Source organism: Pithys albifrons, chromosome 19, assembly GCF_047495875.1.
Source record: "Pithys albifrons albifrons isolate INPA30051 chromosome 19, PitAlb_v1, whole genome shotgun sequence".
In the NCBI taxonomy this organism is placed as follows: Eukaryota; Metazoa; Chordata; class Aves; order Passeriformes; family Thamnophilidae; genus Pithys; species Pithys albifrons.
Genome location: NC_092476.1, coordinates 9380707 through 9398191, shown reverse-complemented (window position 1 = coordinate 9398191; position 17485 = coordinate 9380707). Strand labels below are relative to the sequence as shown.

The 17485-nt window shown below is 50.6% G+C and overlaps 1 protein-coding gene across 1 annotated transcript in view; it reads left to right on the top strand.

Annotated features, from left to right (window-relative positions):
- Positions 1-16292, top strand: part of LOC139680694 (heparan sulfate glucosamine 3-O-sulfotransferase 3A1-like) — a 35650-nt gene extending 19358 nt beyond the window's left edge. The window contains exon 2 of the mRNA XM_071573562.1: positions 15560-16292. Coding sequence (XP_071429663.1) covers positions 15560-16178 — 619 coding nt within the window. The 3' untranslated portion in view covers positions 16179-16292. The remainder of the gene's footprint in view (positions 1-15559) is intronic.
- Positions 16293-17485: the final 1193 nt, after the last annotated feature.

Genomic DNA, 17485 nt, shown 5'->3' with positions numbered 1-17485 from the left:
TGGAATTGCTGAGCACAGGAAAGAGCACTTGATGCACGACCTTGTGAGCAGTGCCTGAATTCCCTGCATAGACTGTGGGGCTGGAGAGACCCTGTGCAGATTCTTCAGCACTAGCCCCTGCCTTGCCCAGAGCTTGCAAATTAGGCCAGAAAGAATATTTTTAAGCTTTCTGTTTTCTGAAGACTTTTGCCCTCTTTGCACTTGACTGCTTTGCTCCAGGAATGAAAGTAAGGAGCTCTTTCCCAGCCATTAAAGTTTCATTTAGCAAAAGGACAAAGAATTGGCACGGGAAGGATGAAGAATCACTGCAAGGGTAAACTTGTGTGACTCTGTATTTTAGATCATAGCCTGAGGTCAGGCTCCCTTTTTTGTAATACAGATAGAGGATTTTTTGGCCTTGCAGCAGGAAGAAATGTGTAGTGATATATAAAGATGGCACTTCTCAGCATAATTTAAGGAACAGCCTCTATTCTCAACAGTGAGGTCCTTTGAGGTGCCTGGGTCTTTCATAAACCTCTCTGCTGATGTGCACACACAGACACACACCCCTCACACCCCATCTCCAGCAGTACAGGGCATGGCACAGTCATTTCCAGAACTATATCATAGTCTCTGTTGAATTGTTAGGACACCATAACCATATCTTGGGGGACAGATCCTCCTTGCTCCCAACAAACCCTGGCAGCTGGTCCATTAACCTGCAGGGTCACAGTAATGTCCAAAAATCTTTCAGGGTGGCCATATAGCCCATGTGGTCCCAGCTTGCTGCATCCACTTCTCATTTCCCATATTATTTCCCTACCTCCAACTTCAGCTGCTTTAATTTAGCTACTTTAGTCCCTGCACTGAGTAGGTCCTGATTTTTAGTCAGACCTGGTGACATTTCTTCTCCAGAGGGAAGGAGGATGGAAGAACACTGTTTTTTCCCTGAATCACCTCCATTTAGTGGGTTTTCTGTGTCCTTTTAATTTCCAGACAACATTTTGTCCCACTTCATGTTACCTGCAGTTTCTCCCCTCTCTCCTGCTTCAGGTCCCATCCTGGCTCCTCTCCCATCCTCTTCCTCCTCCTCCATTGGAGGAACACATACATTGCAGTGGGTGTGCGTGGCTGAAGGTGCTCCTGTGCTGTGCCTAAGAAAAATGAGGCAGACATGGAAAACAAGCAAATCACATTATATATTGCAGGCAATAATGTAGCTCCCAGGGGACACAGATAATATAGTGAGAGACAAAGGAACAATAGACTTTGCTGGCCTGAGTGCTCACTTGATTGTGGCTTTTCTGGAATTATTTCTGACTTCCTCTGCCTGAGTGGTGAATTGAACCTCGGAGCTGAGAAGGGATCAGGGAGCTTGCTGGGGCTGTGCATCGTTCCATATGGGAGCCCTTGTCCTGCATACTGTTCTTCAGGGTGATACTTGCTCTGCACAGGAGTCCCCCAGCACCAGGGATGGGGATTATTTTCAAGCTGGATGTGATTTTTGTGGTTTGGGAATACATGAGCTGTCTGAAGTCCAGAAAACTGTTGATTTGGGTTCCCATTTTGGGATGGGGACAGGTGTGCCATTAGCACTGGGAGGGAAGCAGCAGAGATTCCCTGAGTCTGAGATGCAGGAAGAGGCATCAGGATGAAACCATTGGCATCAACCACACAGTGTGTGTCCCCATCTGGGCCTGGGGTGCTTGCAGGACACAACGGGGCTGGTGGTCCCCAGGTCTGCAGGCAGCTGAGCAGGGGACAGGTTGAAGCTCTCTGGGTTCATGATGGGGATGGCTTCCCTCAGCAGCCTGTGCACTGGAGGAGCCTTCCAAATCACCACCAGTTTTTGGAAAAATTCATTTGGTATGGTTGCCTTGGGGCTACCCAAGGTCTCTCTACAGAGACAGCCAAGGTTTTGTGATTTGCTTTGGACTTTCCTCCTCTCCTCTCCTCTCCTCTCCTCTCCTCTCCTCTCCTCTCCTCTCCTCTCCTCTCCTCTCCTCTCCTCTCCTCTCCTCTCCTCTCCTCTCCTCTCCTCTCCTCTCCTCTCCTCTCCTCTCCTCTCCTCTCCTCTCCTCTCCTCTCCTCTCCTCTCCTCTCCTCTCCTCTCCTCTCCTCTCCTCTCCTCTCCTCTCCTCTCCTCTCCTCTCCTCTCCTCTCCTCTCCCCTCCCCTCCCCTCCCCTCCCCTCCCCTCCCCTCCCCTCCCCTCCCCTCCCCTCCCCTCCCCTCCCTTCCCCTCCCCTCCCTTTTCATCTTTTTCTTATCCTTTCCTTCTGTCTCCTTTCTTTCTGCCTTCTGCTTTTTCTATCTGTCTGTCTGTCTTGTCTTTCAACCTTTCTGAGACCTCAGCAAATTCCAGAAAGGCATCGGTTGTCTTCAACACCCAAAGGAAAAATCGAAGGGAAGGGTTCAATTACTGGCATGAAAAATGAGTTTCCTAACCAAGGTCTATCCATTTGCTAGTTGTGCTTGTTTTAAAACTGAATTATAGAGACTGCACATTTTTCTGGAGACAAATGCATTAATTTTTCTCAAAACAGACACGAGAGAAGCAGAGGGAAAATAAGATAATAAGAGTTTCCACAGTGATTTATATGCCTTTGTGAAAAATAATGGGGGCAGACGGCAGCCCAAGGAGGGAGGGCCAGGGGGTGGCAGGGACGACTGCAAGGAAAACTGCCAGAAGTCCAAGTATGACTGTTGGTTTTAGATGATATAAGATCACTTTGTGTCTCTGACTGGCTTGAAAAATCTCTCTTTCTCTTTCTCTATATACACACATAAAATATATACCATATGATGCACTTACAATCAGCACAGGCTATAGTGTTTATACAGGAAAGGATTGTGTTTCTGGCCGACCTCTCCCCAGCCCTCCTTCTTCTGCCGAAGGATAAACTGGGACCTTTAGAAAACAAAGTGGTGGCTGCAATTTTTAACAGATTTGCTCTTGCATGTATTTACACAGGGCAGGCGAGCCCTTCCCCTGGGCAGAAACCAGGGGGGTTGAGTTTATTTTTTTTTTTATCTGTTCACTTTGGTTTGATTTATATGCTAAAAGAGATATTTTTATTATAGTGCATAGTAAATTGGGTTTCTTTATTGCTCATGAGAGCAGTTTTCCAAAATTGGACTATTTATATAGTACACTGATTGCAGTGTATTTCCGATCTTGATGTCTGACTGCAGGGAATAAAAAAACTACACTAAAACGTATTTAAAAAAAAAAAAACCAACCCTGCAACCTTTTCTGAAATAAGATGAAATGGGTAAGTTTTTCTCGGCATGATGATGTGGCACTCAGCAGCTCCCAGGAAATCATGTTGGTTTAGCAACTAAAGGCTTTTGGTGGGAACTGGAGGGTCTGGAAGGTTTTGAAGCGGTTTTGAGGTTTGCCCATTGTCGTAATCCACAGGAAACGCATCCAGGAGGCCAAAGGCCACCGGAGCTGGAGTACCTACACTGATGTTTCTCTCCAATTATTTATAGGAATGATTCAGTGAATTTATTCCCCGTTGGTTTCCTAGCAGAAAATCCTGCGGCGTTCAGACGGATGTGAGAGCGCAGGGAGGCTGGAAGTGATGCTTTAAAGCAAAGCCTAAATCTGTTCCAGGGCAGATGGTTAATTGTGTGGTTCAATTTATTTGCCTAATGCAAATCATGTCCCGTTTGCCCGTGGCGCCGGGGGAACCGGATTCCTGTTTGTTTGGCTAAAAGCTGAGACTTCACGGAATCTTCTGCAGCTCCCACGTGAAGCTCCGCTTTGTGGTCCCAGCAGAGGATCTCTCTGGATCACAGCATCTCCAGGGCTGGCACAGAGGAGGTCCCATGGAGAGGGACTGGCATGGGGATAACCTGCCCACACCATGTTGGTTTGCAGGATTCGGCCTCCCATCTTCATGTCTCCAGGCCTGAGAAGGTGCTTTAGTGTGTGGCAGCATTTCCTTCTCCTGTCCCCAAACCAGGCACTGGGGAGTGTCTGTGGGGCTGGACCCCCAGTCCCCTCCAGCCTTGGACCAGGAGGGTATTTCTTGGGGATTTCCCAACTTCCCAAATGGGCCTAATTGAAGCCTAAAGAGATTTTTCACAGATTCATGGCTTTTCAAAGGAAAAATTTGCATATTAATAAGAAGCTGTTCAGACTGATTGGCTTAATGTGTTTGGGGTAAGTATAATTAAATGTCAAGGGAAATATATCATGAAGTAATGAAGCTGGAGTTAATTTATCAAAAAATAAGAGGGAGACACTTCCAATAACAAACAGTTCTTTAACCTTCCTCTTTAAGATGATTTGCTTAGTCAGGGCTGAAATGTGTGATCTTGGAGATCCTGGAGTGAGAGACACATGAGGTGGTTATTGGTTTGGGGGTGGAGGTTCTCCCCAGTACCAACCCCTCTGCCCTGGACTGAGCCCCTCAAAAGGGTTCACCTGGGGCCAGGTGGGGGAACATGTAGTTCTGGTCCCCCAGAGGCCACCAGCAGCACCTGGAAGGATGTTTGGGATGATGTACCTGTGTAAGACTTCAGGGGTGCCCTTAGGGAGGAAGGAGGTTGAGGTTAATTATGTCAGATACTGGGTCACTTGGACCTCATGTCCAGCCACACACTGAGTGTCCTCTGCCTTCCACCTCCAATTAGTGACTGACCCTGTGCATGGTGGGAGTGCAACAGGGAGTTCTTGAATGGCACTTGGAAAAGAGAAGCTTCCAAGGATGTAAAAGGATTGTGCCCTTTGTTTCAGCTGGAAAATCCTCCTTTGCCATTATACGGCATAAAGGGGAGTCACCAGGTTGTAGAATAATCATAGCATCACAAAGAGGTTTGTCCAGGGACCTTAAATATCTTTTTACACCCCTTGCCATGGGCAGGGACACCTTCCACTAGACCAGGTTCCTCCAAGCCCCGTCCAACCTGCCCTTGGACACTTCCAGGGATGGGGCAGCCACAGCTTCTCTGGGCAACCTGTGCCAGGGCCTGCCCGCCCTCACAGGGAAGAATTTCTTCCCAATATCCCATCCAACCCTGCCCCCTTTTAGTTTGAAGCCATTCCCACTTGTCCTGTCACTCCAGGTCCTTGTTCAAAGTTCCTCTCCAGCTTTCCTGGAGGGACTCTAAAGTATCCCCAGAGCCTTCTCTTCTCCAGGTTGAACACCCCCCGCTCTCCCAGCCCATCTCCAGAGCAGAGGGGCTCCAGCCCTTGGAGCATCTTTGTGGTCTCCTCTGGACTCCCTTCAGCAGCTCCACATCCTTGTTATGCTGGGGCACCCAGAGCTGGATGCAGTACCCAAGGTGGGGTCTCACCAGAGCAGAGTAGAGGCGCAGAATGCCCTCCCTCACCTTGCTGCCTGTGCTGTGGGGATGCAGCCCAAGACACAGGTGACTTTCTAGGCTGCAGATACACACATTGCTGAGTCATGTCCAGCCCTTCATCCCCCAATAATAGAGGCATCTGGCGAAGAGAGCAGGAGTGTCTATTTTCATTAAGAGAGACCACACTTGCAATAAAGCAACGCCCGAAAGCCAACAGAACCAGCCACCAGAAGTCTGAATTTACCCAAGCAAATCCAGCTGGGAAATGGAGAATCACTTTTCATTTGGGAACTACGTTGGAAATATGATGAAATCACTATGGGTCTGATTTGCTGCTGTGTAAGAATCAGCTGGTGCTGCAGGGGTTTGACAAACAACCCATGCCTTACTTGAAGAGTTCCTGCCACTGCTGGGTTAAGCTGTCACTGGGGGAGGTACATGGTGCTGGAGACACCAGATGAGTGCAGGTTCAGGTCTGATGGGGACAGGCAGAGTTTGTGCTTCCCAGTGCATGGCATACCCCAAACCTGCCTCTCTCCAAAGCTACTGGGAATGCCATGAGCTGTAATGCTGTAAAGAGCAGGACAGTGGCAGAGATGGCTGATGAGCCCATTCCCAACCCCATCAGAGAGAACTCCTTCAGAAACTGCCCAGTGGGGTCTGCATTCCCATACAAAGGATGGAGATGTGGTAAAGGGGGCTGTGGCTGAGGGCTCCAGAGCTCTTCATCTGCTCTGGTAGGCAGAGGGCTGGACTTTACCAACAAATAGCCACTGGAGAGAAAGCAACTACAAAACGCCCCTTTTCCAAACCCAGCTGGTCAGCTCAGAGGAGGTGGTGGTGCCACCCATGATTGTCTCAGCTCTGATGAGTTCCTTGTTCCAGCAGAGAAAATCAATGGCTTGCACAGCTAATGGCATCAGGGAGCTCCTGCTTGTCGATAGCACTTAGGCACTGGTGGCCTTCAGGAGATGCTCAGATGGGTTTCCCAGCACAGCAGATTTTTGGGAGCCTCTCAGTACATTTCCCTCTCCCAGACTGGTCACAGGCTGCTGGGACAGCAGGGTCACCTCTCAGCACGAGGAGCCAGGAGGCACCTGCCTGAGCACAGGGCTCGCTGCTTACCTGCTGCCCTCTGAGCCTGAGCTCTGCCCATCAATAATTGATCAGAGCAATTAGGCAGAGGGTTTGCGTGCTGTAATTAGCTCTGATCAGTGCAATCTCCCTTCCCAGGGGGTCACTGAGGCAGGAGCTGAGCACTGAAAGCACAGTGGGGGCACAGGGCTGTTGAGCAGAGCCCTCCTATGCAGCCTCTCTTTGCGTGCAAATGTTCCCCTGCCCTTCACAGCCCTCCTGCTCCCGTCGCTCCGGGGCCAGAGAAGCCAACGTGAAGTCACGCGTGTGTCTGGTCCCACGGGGGTCTCCTGGGGGCAGATGAACCCCTTATCTTGAGGACACTGCCACTTCCTGTTCAGCTGGCCTGTCCTTGGCCCGGGATTGTTCCTGCTCTTCCTGGCCAAGGTCACAGCCCGAGATCCAGGAAGAATCTCCACCTCTGGAGTTATCAGTAACACACAGTGCAAACAAACTGTTTTCTTCACGGCATCCCTTTGATGGGTTTCCCAGCCCCTTCAGAAGGGGAGAGGCTTCCTGGCTGTGACCTCATGGTGGGGTGACACTGGAAGTTACCCCCACAAATGCTGCACTGGGAGCTTTGTGTCCCAGTCTGTTATGCAGGCAGGGAGATTCCTGGAGTGTCTTTCTCTTAACTGCTGAGCTGATTAAACCCACTGGTGCAGGGAGTGGAGCTGCCTGTGCTGCTTCATATGCAATAGGGAGAGTCTGTGGAGGACCACCCAGAGCCTGGCTCAGCCCTTGGGTGGACTCACAGACACCTTTGCCAGGATGCTGGTGTGATGGGCACAGCATGGATGCCTGGATGGGCACAGCTGCCTGCCCAGCCCCTCTGTCCCCCCTGCCCTGCTGGGTGGGCTGGATTTGGGGCTGGGACCACTAGCCATAGTCACTGCTGGGGGTTTGGAAGGGGACAGGGAAAACAATTTGGGGGCCCTGTGGGCTACAGTTTAGGTGGAGGTTTGCACCTGTGTTGCGCTGTAAGCCAACCCTACACTTCAGAGGGAGCTTAACTGGAAGGAGTGCAGGGAGGGATGGGAAGGCAGCTCTGCTGATAAGGTGCTGCTTGACAGATACAGCGTGGAAACAGATGCTGCTGGCTGCAGATGTAATGAGATACATAAATACCAGGGCTTGCTCAAATAAACAGTGGCATCCGCCGTGAGGACGAGCTCGGGAGCTCCCGAGGCTGCTCCTGTGCCAGCAGCAAGCACAGAGAGGGCACATTTGGGGGCCCTGCCTCTCAGACAGTGCTGTGTTTGGGAAGGTGGCATCTTTGTGGTGTGCCACATGTGTCCCCAGCAGGGATGGCTGTGTCCAGGGCTGTGCCTGCAGCACCCAGCAGTGACTGTGCCTCGGCTTTGGCACAGGGGGAGGTGCCCATGCTCAGAACTGGCTGCCAGCTACTGTGTCTGGGTTTTGGGGTACTTTCTTGAGTTCCTAAAATTGGTCATACTTCCTGCATGCTCTAAAAGCTGCCCTTTTCATCCCAGCACAGCTCAATCCAACAAAGACCTGTATTCATAGAATCTCAGAATGGTTTGGGTCAGAAGATTCTCAAAGCTCATCTCATTCCACTTCCCTGCCCAGGTCAGGGACACCTTCCACTATCCCAGGTTGCTCCAAGTCCTGTCCAACCTGACCTTGAACCAGGGATGGGACAGCGACAGCTTCTCTGGGCAACCTGCGCCAGGGCCTCACCACCCTTATAGGGAAAATTTTTTTCCTAATATCCAGTCTAAACCTACTCTCTTCATGCTTCATCTATGCTTTAGTTTTTTTCAACCCCTCTGGAGCATTGGAGGTGGTAAAACCCCCATGTACTGGGAGGGACCTCGCTGTGCTGGGCACAGGGATCATGCCACTGTGCCAGGAGCGTCCTCAGAACATCCTGGGGAAACAAATAATCCAGGGATCATTCCCTGCTTGTGGAAATGAAGCAGTTCTCCCAGACACCTTTCCAACCATGGCCAAGGGAACAGGACCACATTTATCCCATCAGGTGATGAGCTCATCCTGCACAGTTTGCACTGGTTCTGTGGGGGCAGAAGGGCAGAGACAGAGGAAATCCCAAGCCCCTGACTTGACTGCAGTTGTTTTGTGAGGGTGCAACATCCTCCAGGAAATGATGGTTGTGTTGTAGGTCCCTCCAATAACTCTGAGATTTCCCTGAGCATTGTCTTTACCCAGCATCAGGATGGGTAGGGATAGGAGAGACCCATGGTCTTCATTGTCCTCTCCCAGGACTGTTCCTGCCCCTTACTTTGCTCCAGGCTCAGCCTAATCCATCCTCATTAGAACCAGTGGCAAGAGTGTCCTTTTGCTATTAATGCCAGTAGGATTAGATTTTACATCCAGCAACACAATGAGGAGTTTCTTTTTTCCTTGCAGACCTCTCTGATCCTTTGCCCCTTTCCTTTCAGCTTCCTCAGTCCCACAGCTTTTCTTGGAGGGTTTGGGTTTTTTTTTTCATTTTTCTCCATTTCCTGGAATGCTTCTCTCCATGAATTGATTTCACCTGAGATCTAAAGGAAGGCAGAGCAGGAGGTTCAGCTAACTCTGATGTACCCTCACAGCTCATCAAAGCAAATTTAGAGCCTTGCTAGAGCTGCCAGGGCAGCACAGCCCCTGGGCTGAGCCACTGGCCTCATGGGAGGGAGGAATTCATCTCTTTAGGCAGTGTTTTTTAATTTATATATACATACACGCTCCTGGTTACATCAAGTTATCACTCTTGCCAGAGCATCTTTCTTTTCAGTCATCTCCTGTACATGCTGTAATGGTACTTCTGGGAGTGTGGGCTGGAGGGGGAGGGAAGGAAAGCATTTGAGAGAGCAAGTTTGAGTTTTTTATAAATTTCTGTTGCAGAGTCGCTATTTAAAATTATTTGGAAGAAAAAGAGAAATGGTGGAGGGAGGAGAAGACAATTTGCTGGTGGCTGCAGCTGCCCAGGGAGGAATGCACAGTGCCCTGGGGGGGGTGAGGCTGCACCAAGTCACAGTGCTGGCCATGCCTCAGCTTCCCTGGCCTCCTTGTTCCATGGCTTCATGCTGGAGAAGGGTGTTTCCCCAGGACTGCCAGCTGTGCCACCTGCCCATCACCCTGGTGTCTGGCTCCTTCCTGGGGACAGAAATTCTGGCAGTGTTTCTGTAGAGAAGTGAGATGTGAAATAAACCCTCTCAGCCAGTTCATTTTCACTCTGTTTTGCTTCTCTAGCACTGCCTAGAGGGTCCAATCCTCCCTGTGAGCCTGTGTTGCATTTCTGGGAGCAGATTTTGGTCCTTCCTTGCCAGAAAGGCTCTTCCAGGGGATCCAGGGTCCCACAGCTGATTGCAGAGCTGTCAGACCCTTTTGGAAAGAACAACATTTCTTTGATCCAGTTTTTCCTGTGATGACCTCTTCAGTGGCACTTCCTTAAAAACAGCACTTGCCCCCATGAGACACTTCCTTTCCCACTGCAGCTGCAGGCTGGGGAGCTCCAAATCCCAGCTAAACCCTGGACATTGCACTGGAAGCAAAACCAAACTGCAACAAACCAGGAAAAAAATAACAGCAGGCAGACTTTCCTTTGCAGTTTGTTATCACATTCACTGACAACTCAGTGAGGCTCCTGAGATGCTCTAATACCTGCCATGGGGTTTTCCTTCCCCACCATTCCCTTCTGTGTATCCCACTGCTCAGGCTAGTGGCAAAGATGAAAAAGCACCCTGAGGCTGGAGCAAGGTCCCCCAGGCCAGACTGGCCAGGGAAGGTGTCTTGGGGTTCAGGGTAGGGGTCAGCAATGCCCTTCTGCTTCTGCTGCATCTCATAACCCCGTGGCACCTCACAGGCTGTGTAGTGGGAGGATCCTGATAGCCAAAGTCACCAGCACCTTTGGGAAAGCCCAGGGTTGTGTAAACAGACTCTGTGGAGTTCTGGCTTTATCTCTTCTGCTTCATTCCCATCCTTTATCCTGTGGATAGTTCCTGGCCTGAATGCCCTTTCAAGGCTGAGGCCAGAGCAGTGGGAACATGGCCAAAGATAAGGGTATATATTGGCATGGGGAGAAGGGGCTCGGCCACAGCAGCTCCTCCTTTGCTGCTGCTGCAGGTGGGTGGGCAGAGCACTCAGGTGGCCCAGCAGAATTCCTGAAGGGATCCAGGGACACAGGCATTGCCCCTGAGATGCCACTGCCATGCAGATGCCCAGGCTGCAGGGTTTTCTGCATCTCAGGATTTGTTGGTGGTTTTGCAGTTCAGGCTGTACCTGTGCCATTTTTGCTGTGGTGCTTGCAGACCCCCCCTGCTCTCCTCTCCTGCACTGAGTGACCTGTGACTGCCCCAGGGACAGCAGAGGCTGTCAGGGGGAGCATATGCCACCCCCAGTTTGCTGGTGCCAGGACCAGGACCATCAGCATTTGATGATCTTTATCTCCCACTGCTCATTGCCCCTGGGCTGTTCCCTGCTCTGGCACTGAGCAGTTGTGCTGTTGCAGGATTCAAACCCCAGTGCTGGTCCAGACCCATTCCCTGCATCCTCCTCTTCCTCAGTGACATGGCAGTTGCCATTTCAGGCACTGCACAAACTCAGTTCTCTGCTGCAGCTGAGCCAAAGGCAGACCTGGCCATGCCCTCAGGTGGAGCAGGGGGTGCAGGACCCTTTGCTGCTGGGCAGTGCTGACCCTGCCAGCACAGGGCAGGGGTTGAGACCACCCTTCCTCTCTGTGGCACCACCTCATTCTGGATGATCATTTCAGTCCATCCAGCCTGGATACCCGGGCTCTGGCAGGCTGATCATTTTTAAAGTCTTACAAGGACTTCCAGGGAGAAGGAACTCACCTTCTGAGGTTAAATAAGAGAAGATGAATCCTGCCCTTAGCACATGGTTGGGGCAGGTTTTACTGGAGCCCAGAGAGCACGTGGGACTGACCTGGAGTCACAGCAGCTTTATTTATTGCTCTGGGTTGCACTGGCATGAGGCCTGGTGAAGAGCTGCCCTTATCTACTGACATCAGCCTCCCTTGGAGAGAGATCTGGGCTAGATTTATGTGGGAAACGTTTGCAGCAAGTCCATCCACAGCTTCTTTTCATGTCTTGCATGCTGCCAAGGAGCCCAGGAGGTCCTGAGCAGGACATGGCTCCATCCAGCTGGGAGCAAAGCAGCAGATGGACTTCAAACAGCAAACTCACGTTGGGTTTTCTGAATCCAGTGACCTAAAGCTGCTCCAACCTCTGTGGGAAACAGCAGCTCAGGGCTTCTCCTCCTACATGAAACAGGCTATCCCCTCCCAGAAATCTCATTTCTGGAACAACCAGTGCTTGTTTTCTTGCCAGTAACCAGCTTCTTCGAGTTGATGGGACAGCAGCACAGGTCAGCTGAGGCAAAGCAGCTGTTCTGATGCATTTCCTGGCCCCTGATGGAGCCAAGGTGGGTACCCAGCATGGGCTGGTGGCAAACACCACCAACACCTATCATTGCTTCTGCTTCTCCAAGCTGAACTGCCAGAAACACAGCCCTTGAGTACTCAGTGTTGTGGGAAGGGAGTCTTGTATCTTATTCTGGTTTTTTGACATGATTTCTTCCCTGGAGTTATGCTCTTGATAAGAACAGAGACTTGAGATCAGAGAACATCTCTATGGACTCTGATCTCCAGGGAGGGGGTTGAGCCAACACCCTGGGAAAACTTAGAGTCCAGCTTTTTAAAGGCCTCATTGTACAGTCCACAAAGAGTTACAAAAGCCACAATAAACATGACACCAAAGCTCAGCTCCCACAGCTGGAGTGTCTGAGGGTCGGGAGCCGCTTACTGGGATGTCCCAGTGTGACCCCAGCACTAAAGTGCTGACATCAAGGACTGGCAGACCAAGTGCATCAGGAGATCCCTGGGCAGCACCAGGTGCATCACTTGGACCTGTCACCCTAATCCTGGTGCTCAGCCCATGCACAGCATCACCCCATCCTGGTCCTCCAGGACTCTGCCTCTCCCACCCTGGCCAGGAGCTGGAGGCTTTGCTGCAGCAGCTCCCAGGGAAGACAAATCCAAGCTGTTCCATTACCAAAGTGAAGTCCTGCAAAGCCCACTGGTGTGAGGAAGGGGCCACAACCCCCATCATGAGCTGCCTCCAGGGTTTTTGGCCAGACACGGGACCAGCTGTCTTAGACCTTGGACACCAGTGCTGGAAACAAAGTCTGGACCTGCAAGAGACCAGATATGAATATTCATGCCTGGCTGAAATGCTCCCTTGGAGGAAAGTCTTCCTCCCCTATTAAGTAATGAAATAAAGCTCGGGGCTCTCCTAAAATTAAAATAACAAAATCCATTTATTCTGGCAGGGCTTGCTGGTGGCAGCTCGTGCCAAAAACATTTTTGTGGTTCTTGTCTTTTCAAGTGGCTATTTTGCAATAAAATCAGATGCCATTAGTCCAAGGAGGCCTCCAGGCAACTGTTTATGTCCATGAAAGATGCCCTTTGTAATTAATTAATCTCCCCAATGCTGTGGTAGCACATTCCCGTGGTCCTGGTGTGTCCCTGCCCACCAGAGGTGTGTGCTCATTCCTGGGCACTGAAGGACACTTTGTGTTGCAGCCTTGCTGTGGAAGGGATTGATCTGCTCCTTGGGAAGACACAGCTGAGATTTCAACTCTTACCAGAACACAAACAGAAGTCGGTGCCATCCCACTGCCCTTGTCCTGCTGCTGGTTCAGTGACCCCGGCTCTTGCTGAGGAGCAACTCTGAGTTGCAAGAGGCTGTTACAGGGGCAGGGCCAGTGGGGACGGAGCTGGCAGGCAGTGGAGAAGGGGGTATGCCCTGGTTCCTTCACCCTTTCAAGGGTTCAGTTGCTTCCAGATGATCCAATCACTGCAGGGCAACACCAGAGAACTGTGAGTTTGGTGCACCTGGGGGGAAAAAGGTGATTCATAGAATGATTCATAGAATGGTTTGAGTCAGATAGGACCTTAAAGATCATCTTGTTTCATTCCCTTGCCGTGGGCAGGGACACTATCCACTGGATCAGGTCGCTCCAAGCCCTGTCCGAGGGCTGTCCAAGTCCTGTCCTCAAGGTGTTCCTGGTCTGGAACACCTTGAGGGATGGGGCAGCCACAGCTTCTCAGGGCAACCTGTGCCAGGGCCTCACCACCCTCACAGGGAAGAATTTCCTCCCAATATTCAATCTAAACCTGCCCTCTTTCAGTTTTAAGCCATCACTCCTTGTCCTATCACTCCATGCCCTTGTGAACAGTGAGGCTGCCCTGAGCAAAACCCATCCAACCAGCTGCACCAGGCCAGAGCAAAGAGACTTCCAGCCCAGTACCTCCTTCTAGATGGTGGCTGGTATCAGGTATCGACACACAAGTGTAGGTCTCCTCCTGTTCTCTCCTCCCAGTTGAGGGCAGTTGGGTTTGGGAGCTCCCCATGACTCAAGTGGCTTTGGGACTCCCACATTTCACTGCCACCCATTTATTTCAGCCACCATGAATTTGGCCAGTCTGTTTCTGAACCAGTTACGGTTTTGGCCTTTGCAACATCAGGTGATGGCACATTCCACCACAGAATTATGTCTGCTTGGCAAAGGCCACCTTTAATTCAGCAGTGATTCCCTTTATGTCTTCACAGCTTTCAGCACATGTGAGAGCTCTCTCATATCCCTCAGCTTGTTTGTTTTCCGTCCTAAATGTCCCAAATTCTTGGATTTTCCCCCAAACAGAAACCCTCAGCGAAGATTTGGCTTCTCTAGGACCATGTCTTTGCTCAGCCTCTGTAATGTGGTTGCAAAGGGAATTGCTTTAGGGAAGGGTCATTCCTTGCTCTCTCATTTGTAACATAACAGCCTGGGGTTTGGTTGTTATTGGTGTTTTTAGCTGTTGTTGGCTTTTCATTGTTGCTTTTTTGATAGATGAGTTTAATTTTGCTGGCATATTGCACAGGTTTGCAAACCAGATGTTGCTGCTGCAGGACGGTGGCAGCGAAGCAGGAACGGAGCAGTTCATCACTGAGCACGGGTGTTGTGGCCTCAGTGGGGTCAGAGCCGAGGGGTCAGGGTGTGGGGGGCTGCAGTTGCCATGAGAACTGCTGGTGGCACTGCTGTGAACCTCCCTGGTGCTGCAGCCCCCTGCCATCCATCTCCCATTCCCCCTGGGAAGGACGGGAGCATTGGAAGATCAACTACAGAGGTTGGATTCCTGTAACCAAATGATGGTGGTGTGAATCACTGGCATTTTGTAGGTGCTGGCTCCTGGCTGGGGATGGTACCCAGGGTGATGTGTGAGGGCATGGGCTGTGGCAAGGCAAGGTGGAGCAAGGTGCAGAGCTGGGAGTGCCCAAGAGGAGCAGTTGGTTGCTCATATGGCTCCTACACTTTCCTGGCTTGGCTTGTTCAATGTGGGGGGCTCTGGTTATCCTGCCACCAAATCCTGTGGTCCTTTAGCAAGCCACATCCATTCCTGGCCCAGGAGGGCTCTGAACTCTCAAGGGGACATTGAAGCAGGGAGGACCCTGCCCTCAGCCCCTTCCCACTCCTATCTAGGAGAGCTTCCCAAAGCAGCCTGTGTGGGGGATGTTTTCAAGTGAAAGAAGGAAATTGCTGAGGTCAGGAGGGCTGATGTTGTACATTTTTTTGTGGCACCAACTTGCTGCCACCTGGAAAATATGAAAAGATAAAGTCTTGCATCCTGGTCCTTGAAAATCTCTCTGTCCTGAAGGAAGGGAGTGTTGTTACTCCAGGAATTTACTGTTATTCCGGGGAATTTAAGCCACTGTGCAGGAAAGCCCAGTGTGGGCAGGAAGGAATTTAAAGGGATAGGGCATTGGGATCATAGAGATGTGCTGTGTTCTTACAGTGCCATTGCAAGAGGAGGTGGGATCCCATCAAGAGGGGAGGCCTTGAAGAGGGCAATGAATTCAGGTCTAATTCTAGGTAAATGAACAGCCAAAGGAAGTGGGAAATCAGGAATGAGCTCAGATCTTTGCAGAATCAGAGCATTACGGACCTCCTGACAACCCACACAAGGAAAGAGCTGGGCTGGAGGCACAAGGCTCAGGACCATCCTGCCCTTGGTACCCAGGACATCCCCAGAGCTCTGCCCACACCCAGCTCCCCCACCCTGCCCAGGGGCTGTTGGCACTAACGTGTCCCTCTCTCCCTTTATCTCAGGGACCTGATGCCCAGGACGCTGGAGGGGCAGATCACCATGGAGAAGACCCCCAGCTACTTCGTCACCAAGGAGGCCCCAGCCCGCATCTCCTCCATGTCCAAGGGCACGAAGCTCATCGTGGTGGTGCGGGACCCCGTGACCAGAGCCATCTCGGACTACACCCAGACGCTCTCCAAGAAGCCTGATATCCCCACCTTTGAGAGCCTGACCTTCAAAAACAGGACTACGGGCCTGATCGACACCTCGTGGAGCGCCATCCAGATTGGCATCTACGCCAAGCACCTGGAGAACTGGCTCCTCTACTTCCCCATCGGGCAGATCCTCTTCGTCAGCGGGGAGAGGCTGATCAGCGACCCCGCGGGGGAGCTGGGCAGGGTCCAGGACTTTCTGGGCCTCAAGAGGATCATCACCGACAAACATTTCTACTTCAACAAAACCAAGGGGTTCCCGTGCCTGAAGAAGGCGGAAGGCAGCAGCAAACCCCACTGCCTGGGCAAGACGAAAGGCAGGACCCACCCCGACATCGACCAGGAGGTGGTGCAGAGGCTGCGGGACTTCTACCGCCCCTTCAACATGAAGTTCTACCAGATGACGGGGCAGGACTTCGGCTGGGACTGAGCCTGAAAAAAATAATTTAAGAAAAGGAAAATATAATATAATATATATTTTTTTTACATATCAGTAGAGAGGGGGAAAATGCAGAAAAAAAATAATAGTTGTGCTGAAACATGATTTGCTCTGATTTATTTTTTTCTTTTCTCGCTGCTTTGTTTTCTTTCTTCTCTCAGAGAAGAGGTGATGTGTCCGTCCAGAAAAGGAGGTTGTGAACAGCATCCTGGTCCTATTGACCTCACCTGCAGCTTGGCTGCTTTCCTTCAGTGGGCCCAAGGTTTAGTGCTGCCTCTGTGAAGAAAATGCAGGTGCAAAGTTTCTAGAAGTGACAGGGGCGCTTGGGGGGCTCAGGGTCTACCTGAAAGGTCAGCCAGATTTTGGCTTGCAAGTGCCAATTTAGGCCAGACCTCACCACTTCTGACAATAAAACAAAGGAGGCTTAATACCCAATTTGGCTTTCCAAACCTTACCTTAGGGGATTATTTTTATTGCATGAAACATTTGGTCAATTTTTCTTCATTTATCCAATTTTTTTTTTCACTTTTACCCCCTGTAAATCAAGCTCTTTTCATCAACCAAACTTATTTTTCCTCTTATGGAAGCCAAAACCAATAATACTTTGTTTTGTTTTGAGACAAAATAATTTTGGTAGCCAAAAGGGAAAGGAAACAAATGATTCTTTTAACTCTATGATGAAAATTGCCAGGTAGTCAAAAGGCCTCATTCACAGGAGCTGGCTCTAAACCAGAGTTTATTACATCCCTTCTGCTGCACTGACAGCAGAATCCATTTCCAAGGGAGGCCCATCTGAAGGGATTTGGGGGATGGGATGGGATGGGACAGGATGGGATGGGACGGGACGGGACGGGACGGGACGGGACGGGACGGGATGGGACGGGATGGGATGGGATGGGAAGGGATGGGAAGGGATGGAATGGGAAGGTCCACACTGAGATGATGCTCATGGCACATCAGTCTTTAAGGTGATGGGGGACTGAGCATCTCATCACATGAGTGCAGGAAACTTCTTGATGTCTTGCAGATGCAATTTAAGCCCTAATAATGAATGTTTTAAGTTGGGCCAGTCATAAATATAGTAGAGTTGGGAAAAAGTGAACAAAATGCATGTCCAGAAAGGGGAATGAGAAGACAATCATTCTGTCCTAATTGAGAACCAAGCAGGAAGCAGAAACAAGAGCATTGGTTGTGAAGGGCTTTAAAAATTGTCAGGCATAATGAATCTCCTTTATCACCTTTTTTTGGCCAGTAAAAATGTCTCAGTGACAGAAATCTATTAGTGAAGCAGGATCTTG